The sequence below is a fragment of the Egretta garzetta genome, unplaced genomic scaffold (assembly GCF_000687185.1).
Source record: "Egretta garzetta isolate BGI_Z169 unplaced genomic scaffold, ASM68718v1 scaffold814, whole genome shotgun sequence".
Taxonomy (NCBI): Eukaryota; Metazoa; Chordata; class Aves; order Pelecaniformes; family Ardeidae; genus Egretta; species Egretta garzetta.
This window is the reverse complement of record NW_009259417.1, coordinates 118365-130339: the sequence shown is the minus strand read 5'-3', so window position 1 is coordinate 130339 and position 11975 is coordinate 118365. Positions and strand designations below refer to the sequence as shown.

At 52.6% G+C, this 11975-nt stretch overlaps 1 protein-coding gene across 1 annotated transcript in view; it reads left to right on the top strand.

Annotated features, from left to right (window-relative positions):
* Positions 1 to 5370, top strand: part of NTNG2 (netrin G2) — a 56599-nt gene extending 51229 nt beyond the window's left edge. The window contains exons 6-8 of the mRNA XM_009636842.2: positions 4043 to 4210; positions 4664 to 4798; positions 5147 to 5370. Coding sequence (XP_009635137.1) covers positions 4043 to 4210; positions 4664 to 4798; positions 5147 to 5370 — 527 coding nt within the window. The remainder of the gene's footprint in view (positions 1 to 4042; positions 4211 to 4663; positions 4799 to 5146) is intronic.
* The last annotated feature ends 6605 nt before the right edge of the window (positions 5371 to 11975 follow it).

Here is an 11975-nt window from a genome sequence, read left to right as displayed (position 1 = left end):
GCTCCACCAACCCACCCTAGATACCTGCCTAGAGCTTCCAGTGTCCCTTTGCCACCTTTTTAGGCAAACAAGAGGGGGATCTGTATTAAATCTGATGTTCTCTCTAACTGATACCACCATAAGCTGTTCAGCGCCCACCAAACACAGCAGCACTTGGACCCAAGCCGAAGCCACCAGACCCTCCCGAGAACATTCGAGGTAAGGCCATGCTCATCCCCAAGGACGGGGCAAGACAGGTTTCTCCCCCAGTGCCTGTAAGCCAGGACAACCCACCCATCCTCGGCATGACCCACCATCATACAATCTGCTCTCCTACTCAGAGGGTCCCCCTCAGCTCAGTTCTGCTCACCCAGCCCCATAGAGATATTTTTGGAGACATGTTTGGGGCTGAGATGCCTGCAGCAATGTCCCTGGGCCCCAGGAAAGCCCATGGGCACCTCAGCTGCTTTGGGAAAGGGTTTCTTGCCACGGGGTGAGGGGCACCTTCCCCCAGCCAAGATTAATTGGGCTGATCAGCTGCTCTGGCCCAACAGAGCAGATCATCCTGCTCCCAACACCCCGTGGAGCCTCCTCACAGCCATGGCCCTCTCCTCATGAGGGACAGTCACAACCAGGGGAGCTTCTACACAGGGATATGGCCCCTGGGGCCACCTGCAGCACCCACTGCAGAGATCAGGGGCTTTGGAGCACCCCAGGGACCCACAGAGCCGCTCCTTCCCCTCTGGGCTGCCCCACTTTCCTCATGGCAGGGACAACTGCTCCCAGTCCTGCTGTGCTGGTCTGTGGAGGAGGAGAGGCTGCCACATTGTGTGCGCAGCCATCGTGCTGGGGATGGAGGAGGCCATGGTGGCAGAGCAGGGCCTGGGCACCATGCTGGCCTGTCATGGCCACGGAGGCTGGAGGGGCCGTATTGGTGGAGGAGGGTCTGGACACCGTGCCAGCCCACCATGGGACCAGGGGAAGCTGTGGAGACCTGAGGCGGCCCTGATGCCACAGCAGCCTCACAAATGGTGTGACCATGTCTGAGCCCTGGGGGTGGCGAGCATGGCCACCTCCTGCTATCACTGCAGGGATGTGACCAGCACTGGTGAGACGTAGCAGTCAATGCCCACCCAGCGCCTCCCCGAGTACCACAGCGCTGTGCGAGGGCTTGCACACCACAAAAACCAGTGGGACCCATTCCTAAACACCTTGTGGGATCTCAGCGCTGCTCAACCTTGCCCCTTACTGGGGTTACCAAAGCACAAAACCCCCCAAGCACCAGACCCATCAGCTCGATTTGGAAGCAATAGCCTTTACCCCCAGCACCCCAGTCCTTCCGTGCAGGACAGGGGTCTGGCTGGCAGCACAGCCCCGAGGAAGCACCATCCCAGTTCTGGGCTGGCCCTGGGAGCCCTCTCCCCACCACAGCACTCAGATACGTTTTATCCTCTCACGTAGCGGCTCCGAAGAGCAAAGCAGGGCGCACAGCACACTCTGCAGGCAAGAGGCATGGGAAGAAGCCAGGTATGTGCCGGCAGGGACAAGCTGGGCTGGAGCAGCACGTGCTCGGCAGGACCCTGTAGCAACCCCTGCCAGATACCACCTCCGTAGCATTTGTGCTCTTAGCTGTACTCCTAGCAGCTTTTTGGGTGCCAGTTAGCATGACCTCCATCAAACCGAGGCCATGGCCAATAGATATATATTTTTTTAAGCTGTTTAGACTTGTAGATCCTTATCCTGAATAACCCAATTCATGCCACCTAACGTGCATAATGGGGGGATGTGTGAGTAGCTCCCCTGCCTCAGTCCCTGGCTCTGCACATTGCAATAGCATGGTGTATTGAGTTTCTCATGCATCAAACTTCAAGGAGGGGAGAAGAAGAGGCGAAATTTAGCAGCTACCAGCTGTCTGGTGCAGAAATAGATGCCGGCGCTGCCAGAGCGGTGTTCTTGGCTCAGCTCGGCATTGTTCTCGTAGCAGAGCTGCTTGCGGTAGGGTAGGACTCGGAGCGGTGCTAAGCGGTGAGAAAAAGCGTGTCTCTGATTTTTCTTAAGCATCCTCAAAGAGCTCAAAACTCATCCGGCTCAAACCAGACTCTGGCCCAGTGGCTCCTATTGAAACATATAAAGGTAAGAGGAGGGAGCGCGGTGCTCCAGGGCTCCTAGTCTTCGCCCAGGTGATGCAGTCCAGCAGCCTCTGACACGGAGAAGATGGGGAGGGTTTACCTGTCCGGGTCGTGGTTGGCTGTATGCAGGAGTGCATCCCTAGGGTGAAATGCTTGGGAATTGCAGCAGCCAGAAGTATTTGAGCTGAAATTCTTTGGGTATTGGTCAAACAGGCAGAAGTTGTTTCAGGGAGGGTCAAGGTTACAAGGGACTCTCAACTCCTCCTCAGGCAGCTGCGAACCATGGGGAAACCTCTGCCCTGCTCCATCTTCTCTGGTCATCATTTCATTGAGATGTCTCCTTCTCCAGTCATGTGTGCATGCCACCCACACCCTTCCCTCCCATCACTCTGCCATCCTTGAATGTTTAATGTCAGAGCTAGGAACAAAACCCCAGCTCCGAGCCTCCCTCCTCCTCTCTGAAGGCTGGGGAAGCTCAGACCGGGCTGACACTGTTTCTGCTCACGTTACCCCCTGCCCATGCTGGCTGGGACACCTCCTGATCAGGACAGCTTGGCCACAAGGCAATTAGGGCACCTCCTCTCCTCCTGCATTATACTTGTTAACTTCCAGAAAGATCCAGCATCCTGACTCTAACACCGCAAGGTAGTCACCATCCCATCATAGCAATAAAAAGCAAACACAAGAAGCAAGGAATCAAATTCCTCTGGCCACAAGTTAAACCTAGCTGGTTGTTTGCTAACACGTGCCCACAGCTGAGAGAGCTCAGTCCTGCACACTGGGGACAGGAGCAGCTCTCAGCCAAGTGATGGTGGCATCTCCCACCCCAGCAGCAGCCTTGGCAGGCAGCCTCATCCTGTGCCAGGCGGCCCTGGTTCAAACCCTCATGCACTTGTCCACCCTCTTTTGAGGGACCCCACGCAGGCCACGCTTCCTTGCATACACCCGTTTTAAGCATTTAACCTGCAAGTCACCATACTCACAACCAGCATTGATTTGGGAGGTACAACAGCAAGGGGATGCAGAGGAGAGACACTGAGGGGAAAAAAACTGAGAAGCAGCAAGGTTTTACCTGGGCACGCAGCAGCTTCAGCTCCACTTCAGCCTTGTCCAGGGCCTTCCCATGGCTGGAGGCAGCGAGCGCTGCTGCACCCTCTGCCAGCCCCGTCCCATGGGCCAGCCCCCTCCTTGCCGCAGCCTTTGGCAGAGCCTTTGCCGGGGCTCTGCACCCCAGCACAGCTCCCTTGCGAGTCCTACAGCCCCACCAGAGCCAAACACAGGCACCAAGCTGAGCTCTGCCCATTAACAAGTTCTTTAAGCAGAAAGGTTTTCCCGGGGCCCGCAGCAGCTTCAGCTCCACTTCAGCCTTGTCCAGGGCCTTCCCATGGCTGGAGGCAGCGAGCGCTGCTGCACCCTCTGCCAGCCCCGTCCCATGGGCCAGCCCCCTCCTTGCCGCAGCCTTTGGCAGAGCCTTTGCCGGGGCTCTGCACCCCAGCACAGCTCCCTTGCGAGTCCTACAGCCCCACCAGAGCCAAACACAGGCACCAAGCTGAGCTCTGCCCATTAACAAGTTCTTTAATTAACACCTGAGTCCCCTCCACAGCCACTGCCTGCTTCCATGATTATGCATTGCCTTAAGGAGATCACGTCCTGGGACAGCCAGGGGCTGGCTCCTGCCTGTCCTCATCCCAAGGGGACAGAGCCCCCTCACCCCCCTCTGCTCTCTGAGCAATGACTTCCAGCCCGATCCCCCCATGGCGGTGAGGGACGGTGGCTGCTGCGTGCACTCATCCTGCCCAGCCCTGCACTGGCAGTGGCCATGGCATTTCACCCAAGCAGGAGCCTCCTCCAAAGCCTCGTGGCTCCTCTCCTCTACCCAGCATGAGGGAGGATGCTCCTGGCCCAGCTCCTCAGCTCTCTCCTCCTCTCCGCAGACTGTGAGTGCTACGGCCACTCCAACCGCTGCAGCTACATTGACTTTCTGAATGTGGTGACCTGCGTGAGCTGCAAGCACAACACGAGGGGCCAGCACTGCCAGCACTGTCGCCTGGGCTTCTACCGCAACAGCTCGGCGGAGCTGGATGATGAGAATGTATGCATAGGTGAGTGCTCTGGTGGCCTCGGGCTGAGGCACTGGGAGATGGGATGGCTCATGAGGGACCTCGCTCTGTGGGGTGGGCTTCGGTTCAGCCCCTCTCGGGAGGGTGGTGTGCCCACCTGCATGCTCCCCAAGGACAGTACCCACTATGGTCTCTGCAGCCTGCCAAGGCTTCTCTTCCCTGAAAACAAAGCCCAAATAATATCTTTCCAACTTGATTCAGATGCATTGCTCTACCAGGAGATGCTCAGCTCCAAAGGGGGGTGGTCTTTGCACCTGTGGCTGTTTGCACCGTTGGAGCCTCTCATGAAACCATGCCCCCCAGTCCCTTGGTCTCTAACAGCCCCCCTGTAGCATGCAGCCAGCCTTTTCCAAAGGTCCCACCACCTCCCTGGGGGTGTCAGCAGGTGCAAAGCCCCCAGGCAGGACAGGTACTAACAGCCCTGTCTTTGGCCAGAATGTAACTGCAACCAGATCGGCTCCATGCATGACCGCTGCAATGAGAAAGGCTACTGTGAATGCAAAGAAGGCGCCACGGGGCCCAAGTGCGACGACTGCCTGCCCAACTACTACTGGAGACAGGGCTGCTTCCGTAAGTACCCCAGCAGCATCGTGTGCCCCCCAAGCCAGAGGGAGGCGTGAGATGGGGCCAGACAAGAGGGAGATCTTCAGCTCGGGTGCCCTGTGATGCTCAGGGTGTAGGGTGGGCAGACTCCAGCCATTCCTCCCAAATCCAAAATTACTTGATAGCTTTGCCCCTGGAGTTTGCAGCCCCCGCTGTGTTCCTCTGGCCTTGGGGCTGCTCTAGCGCTACAAGGGTTGGACACTTTAACCCCTAGGAGGTGGAAAAGAAAGCCAAAAGCTTCTAGTTTCTGCTGCAGTCAAGGGGTTTAATGCCCCAGATTAACACCCACATCTTTCCCTCCCTCCCACCTCATAGCCAACGTCTGCGACGATGAGCTCCTGCTCTGCCAGAACGGTGGCACCTGCTACCAGAACCAGCGCTGCGTCTGCCCCGTGGGCTTCAAGGGGGTCCTGTGCCAGCAATCCAGGTGCGAAGCTGACAAAAAGGACTGCGACGGTGCCCCCAGCGCGCGCGGCAGCCTCAGCACCATCCTCCTCGGGGTGCTCGCCCTCCAGCTCCGCGGCTGGGTGGACCTCTGAAACCGCAGAGGGAGCCCAGCCCAGGCACATCACCCAAGGGACCTGAGGAGACTAAGGTAATGGGTGGCTCTCCCCGCCGTCTCCTCTGCCTTCCTTCACACTGGACTTGCACAACGTCTTCTGGTCCACTTTCCAAGCAGAGAGGTATGCAGAAAATCAGGGGCTGACCCCTGCCCACGAACCCATCCTGGCAGCAGCCGGGGTGGCCGCAGCGCAGAGCCGGATGCTGAGCAGCGGCGCAGGGACTGCACCAGCCTGTGCCGGGGCCGTGGTCCCACAGCTTGGCAGGGACACGGGGCCCATCTTTCCCTCCACGCAGTGACTCCTTCCCTGCTCCGCACAGGGCGATCGGGGGCCGGGGCCAGCAGGGCCCTGGTGAAATAGTGCCGCGATCCAAGGGATATTTTTTTTATTATTACTTTATTTACTTTGGTATAGGCTGGGGGGTTCTTTTTATTTTTCCTCTTCTTAGTGTCCTGTTTTGAAAGAGCCCGTCATGACAACTCCAGAGCCCCATAACACAACAGGCAGGGGAAGGGGAAGGAGGGGGACTCTGGTCCATCCTCGCTGCATAGTCCCACATCCCACCGTTGGCCTGGCCTGGCCACGCACATACTGTTGCCTACAACTCTAGTTGCTGCATTGATTTTGTATTCTCATTGCTGGATTTTGTTTTCTTGCACTTACGGAGAAAGCCGGGGCCATTAGGCATATGGTACGTGAGGAGTGCAGTGTCTTATCCACACATTTCCGTATAGTGTACGGTTCAAATACTTTTTTTGGTAGAGACTTATTTTTGTTTGGATTAAATGTTATAAAAGAACCCCAACTTAAAGGGACATTTTGCCATGAGCGTTCGATTCTGGTGTATCCTCCTCCAGTAAAGCAAATATCAATTGCTGCTTGATCACCATGTTTTCCTTTTTGTGTGCACAGTTAATTACAGGTAAAGACTTATTTTTTGATTCATCATGTCCTCTTGTGTTTTCTGAGTCACTACCAAGGTGCACCACATGGCGAGGGAGAGGGGAGGGAGAGAGAGGCTGCCTCATCACTGAGAGCTGTTAATTATTTCTCCTAATTACTTTGCTGAACCTAGGTTACACTACTAACTGCAGACAATGAACAAAGCCTGAGTGATCCATTAAGCACTGGTCTTGTGTGGAAAGGCCATTTCCAAAGGAGCCTGCAGCAGGAGAAGGCTGGGTAGCCCCAGGATGCTTCTCCAGGGGGACCTCAGCTGCCCAGCCCCACTGCAGGCCCCCCAAGCTGGTGCCATGATACACCTTTACGGAGAAAGCGGTTTATTTTTAATACCTTTAAGCAGCCAGGCTGGGACTTCAGTAGCGAGCTCACAGGGACTAGGTCAACTCATTTAAGGCTTATAAACGCGCTGCTATGAGAGGAAGCGTTTGCAGTCCAGCACATAAACGAAGGCAGGAGAAACCAGAGACAAGAAATGATGTAACTCAATCAGAACAGTGGGAATGTCACGAACACAAAAGCTTTAACCTTGTCATGTCTAAAGATTTGCCAAACCAGGAGCTGATTGAGTGGAGGATTAAGAGACAGGAGAGACCCAGCACCATTCAGTTGTGGGATAGTTCTCCAATTCTGGGCTAGTTCTCTCGACAAGGGAGCAGCCCTCGGTCACCATCCCAGCTCTGCCCAGCTCGCTTGCTCCCTGAGCCAGCCCAGGAGCCCCACGCACCCAGCCTTGAGCTGCCACTGTCACCTCCAGGTCTGGCATCCCTGCCAGAGCGCTGCTCCAAGAGGTTTTCTATCAATCATAGAATGTTTTGGGTTGGAAGGGACCCCTAGAGGTCATCTAGTCCAATCCCCCCTGCAGTGAGCAGGGACACTGCTAATTAGATCTGTTCTGTTTCACCACTCGGTCTCCCTTGTCCGCTCCCTACAGCCCATCCTGCTCAGCTGGGGCCTGTGCTGGGAGCAGCCCAAGTTTCAAAGTGCAAGAACCTGCAGCGCCTTCCAGCCTAATATTATAGATACTGTGTGCACAGCCAGTGCCCCCGAAATGCAGCCACCTCCACGGCGAGGGGGGCAGTGAACTTGTACTTCAAAAAAGGAAAAGAAAACAGGAGTGAAGGCGCAGAACGGATATTGTCACATCAAAGGGCAACACAAATCTGGTGCACGTTTTGAGTGGCATTTAACATCACAGAGGCAGGTCACAGGCCTTCGTTAATCCACCGCAAAATAAATGAGGGTTAAACGCGCCCTGCTGAGATTGGATCTTTGAGGGAGTGGGCTGGGACAAGCATTGCCTCCCTTTCTTTAACGCAGTCGCTTGCTGTCTGTTGGTATTGACACTTGCTCTTCCTTTGTACTTTCGTACTGCAGTAGATTTAAAATCCTCATATGTTACTGTTCTAAAAGTAATAGCATAAGAAAAGACGGTAACAAGATCAAGATCTCTAATGGCACTTCTGGAAGGTGAAGCAACATTCTCCTTCCCCTGCACTAGTGTTTTTCTCTAGAATATTAGATTAAGCAACAGAAAATTTACTGCTTCATAAAGCTGTATCCCAGACAAACTCTGCACCCAGCAGATTCCCTGCAAATGCACACTTTTATTGCGATGCAAGTAGGAACGTGCCAAGGAGCAGCACCGAATTCCTGAAGAAAATAACCTCAGAAGGGCACAACAAAGCTTAGAACAGCCCAGGACCGAAGACTGCTGAAGGTGATAGACCACGGCACTGGGCCTTTTTAGGTTTGGGGGATTTTCTCTTGGTTGATTGAGTGTTGGTTGGTTGGTTTGGGGGTTTTCTTTGTCTGGTTTTTAAGATAAAACATTATTGGCTTCCTAATTCAGCTCCAGAGATGGTACCACCTCGCTGTGAACCCAGGACACCAGTAATATTCAGTCCTGGACCGTCTTTAACCAAAGCCCAATGAATTGTTCTGTAACTTCAACCAAAAGCAGAGAGGTGTGGTGCTAAGCCTCCTGCAGCTTTGCCCAAAGGACACCTGAGAAACGTTGGGGAACAAAACTCAAGCCCACCCTCCGCACCACCTACACCATTCTTCAGCTCCTCCTGGCCGTGCCGAAGCAAAGTCCTCTGTGAAATAGTAACTGCAGAGGACAAACACGACACGCTTCATCTCGCAGAAATCAAATGGCCTTTTGGCTGAGAGCAAGAGCAGAGCCAAAAGAAGGAGTTGCTGGCTTCCCCCCGCCCCCCTCGCCGGCAGCCGGGGCAGCCCAGCCACAAAGCTGGCCCTGCGTGTTGGGGCCCAGGATGGCACTTTACTGCCCGATGGTGCTGGAGAACTTGCAATCACATAACTCGAACCACCGCAAGACAGAAAAAACCCTCTCACACAAAACTTAAACTTGGTATTTAAGAAAATAATTTAAAGCCTCCGAAAGCTTCAGCACTGAAGATCCATTAACTGCAGACATCTGTTCGCACATAGGTGTCTACACAAAGGGAATAGAGCATTATCGAAATAATACAGAGAGAAACCATCACAGCAAGTACCTGCAGATCCAAAAGTTCATCTTCTTTAAGATAGCAACATTTGTACATCAGTTAATGCTTCCAAATGGGAGAAGTTGTCCAATGAGCTTGATACTTGTGGAAAGGTTAACCAAAAGGTACTTCTCTTTCCGAGAAAAGCCACTTGCGCTCTTTCAAGAGGTTTTCATCTGTATCCTGTCGCCGGTATGCAGCCAGCATTCGATTCATTTGAAAAAGTTTTTAAATTACAATTCTGTCTGCAAAAAAGTGACCTCTTCAAACAGTACAAGTAGAGCTTTTGATTTCTCTTGTTTACCTCCAATTCTACTCTGAGTTTAACTATTTAGAGCACTGACAAATCTCAATAACCAAAAGCCCCAACGTGACAAAAAATCTGCCTGATGTGACAGACCACTGCGGCCAGGCTGCGGCCACAGCCCCAGCTGCAGAGGAGTCAGCAGCAGTCTGGCTTTATGTATATTTGCTCATACAGATAAAACGTTAAACCTACAGCCCCTGGGAGCTGGAGGCGGAAGGAGGGGGTAAAAAATTCCATTGGCGCTTACCAGGTGTGTAATTTTGGTTTTATAAAGGTGAGGAAGCAGACACCTCATCAACACGAGTGATTCGTAAGGAGCCTTGCGAAGGCTGGAATAGCGAGAGAACCAACACTTCAGTGCTAATAAAATTAACGGTCTCACCAACCAATTCTGTTCTATAATTGGCTTTCATGAAATGTCTCAATTGTAAATAAAAAAAAGCGTAAAGGAGGAGCTGAGCGTTCTTGCTCAGAAACAAGAGCAGAGCTGGGTTTTGAAGAGATTCGTATCGCCATCCTCTCAGCCCTTCCAGCAGGGAGTTGGAGAGTTTGGCCACTACCATGCAGAAACCAGCTAAAAACTGCACGCTGATCTGAGATGCAGAGAAGAGCTTCAGACTGTCCTAAAGGCTCCTTCGTCATTTGGATGCTCCAGGTGCTGTAACAAGTTTCACTGCAGGATGAAATGTGTGAGGAAAGCCTAAACCCACCCGTTTTTACCACTTCTCTCCTGGCCAGCAACAATACTGGGCTCCAAAAGCTCCATCCCGCCCCCACCCTGTGCTATTCCAGGGATTAAAATAGAGGGGAAACTGATGGGATTCCTTTGTAGCAAAGAGAGTTCTTGATTGATACAACAGCAAAATCAGTGCCAAAATTGGACAGCCACACCAGCGTAGCCTGTCAGGCTATAAAATAAGGTTTTCTACGTTTTCACAATACCAAATGTAACGCACACTCAAACCACCTTCGTTTTCATTTCTGTCACCATTTGCCTGGAGTTGGTGGCAAATTAGTCGAGGCCTCAGCAGCCAGCTACCTAGGGCTGGAAGGTCTCGTGTGAGCGATATTCGATGTACGAGGCTGCTTAGCTTACATTTATTTGCACTAAAGAATGAGGCATTGGGCTCCTTTCCAAACATCTTTAAAAGACAAGAAAGGAGACCTTAAATACAGCTTGGGAACGGCCCCATTGTGGCAGGAGGTTGTATTATACCATTAATGCTGTAAGTTCCATTTACAACACAGCAGTAGTTTCATCCATCACCTATCCACGCAGACTAGAGAGAACGTCTTGTGCTTTTAGGACCGTGGTTCTGCTTATCCTTGGTGTTGCTCCAGCCAGAGGGGCTGTGAATGAGCAGCCCAGCTCCAGCTGTCAGCTACTCGGGTCTCTCCCTTCTGTACACAAAAGTAAACCCAGCATCTCACCACATTTAAGCAACTGAAAAAAAAAAAAAATCTCAACTGTTACCTTACTGGGGTTCCACGTTATTTTTCGGATCTCTGCTGGGACCGGGAATGCGAATAACCCTCACTTAATGCGTTTGGTCACTACAAGTTCTTTCTTGCCCTGGAAGCACGCACTGCTCAGTGCTTCCCCAGCAATGGTACAGCAGGGGCGGGGGCTGCTCCCATTTTAGGGACTAGCAGGAGGAAGAGGCCAAGCGCCTTGCCAGCATGCACACCTCGCACCACTCTGACTCCGGTGCCTCCGTCCACTGGGCCCAGCTGCGCTCAGCTTATCTAGGAGACAGCACCGTAAATGCTCATTGCCCCACCAGCGCCACCAGCACTGCCAGGGTGAGCGCAAGCAAGGGCCTGGGAGGAGAGGCTGATGGGTTCATCACCCCCTCGGTGGCACAGCACAGCTCTTGTGGCTACCATTCACAGCCCAGAGGCACAGCTAACTCTCAGCATTCCCCCGGCCCATCCGCTATCCCCACCGCCCTCCTGCTACATCCCGGGCAGGTTGAGGCTCCTGCAAAGGGCTGGTTTTCCCCTGGTGGGGCAGCCAACATCCGTAGGCACAACTGATAAAGTCACCGTTACTGAGCCAGCACCCCATAGCATAGCACACATACAGTGGAACATAGGTAAGAAAAAGGTGTTGGATGAGTACCTGTTGGATATCATCGTTCTACATATGGCTCTGGTTTGTTCTCACATCATAATTTGGAGTAACGACACAGAGAACAATTAGAGTAAACCTCAAAGGAAAAAGGAATAACCAGGATTCTACTTCCGCCCTTGCTAGAAAGCCTATTTCATGTACAAAGAATTAATAAAAAACCCCAAATTTTGAACAAAATATAGCTCAACACTAACGAGATTTTTCCCTTCTTAATGATATCAAAGACTTAACAGTACCACAGAGAGAACTGCTTTTGCACTGAGAACAAAGCTGCCAAGCTTGGAAGCATGGAAGCCTCTGTATAAAATCCTGAATGCTGCTTCTTCCAAAGTATTTTGGCACAAACTCCAATTAAACCAGTAAATATGTTCTTTATCCATTTTTCCGACTTAACACTCAGTGGAAGAGAACGACCACTGAACAACCTACTCCGACTGTCACTTGCAGCCGGTCGATGCTCAGCCTACCACCACTGTCCATCACTACTCAGCATTTTGTAACACACAGTGGAAACAGCACCGAAGTTACGAAAATTGCGCTGTTTGTTCCCCACTGCAGATTTTATTTGAATCAGTGAGAAGCGTGCTCTGGACTGGAGCTTGCTTGGTTTTCCATGATATGGGGGAAGCGGGGGGGAAAACACAACTACAAACTACAAACCTACTCT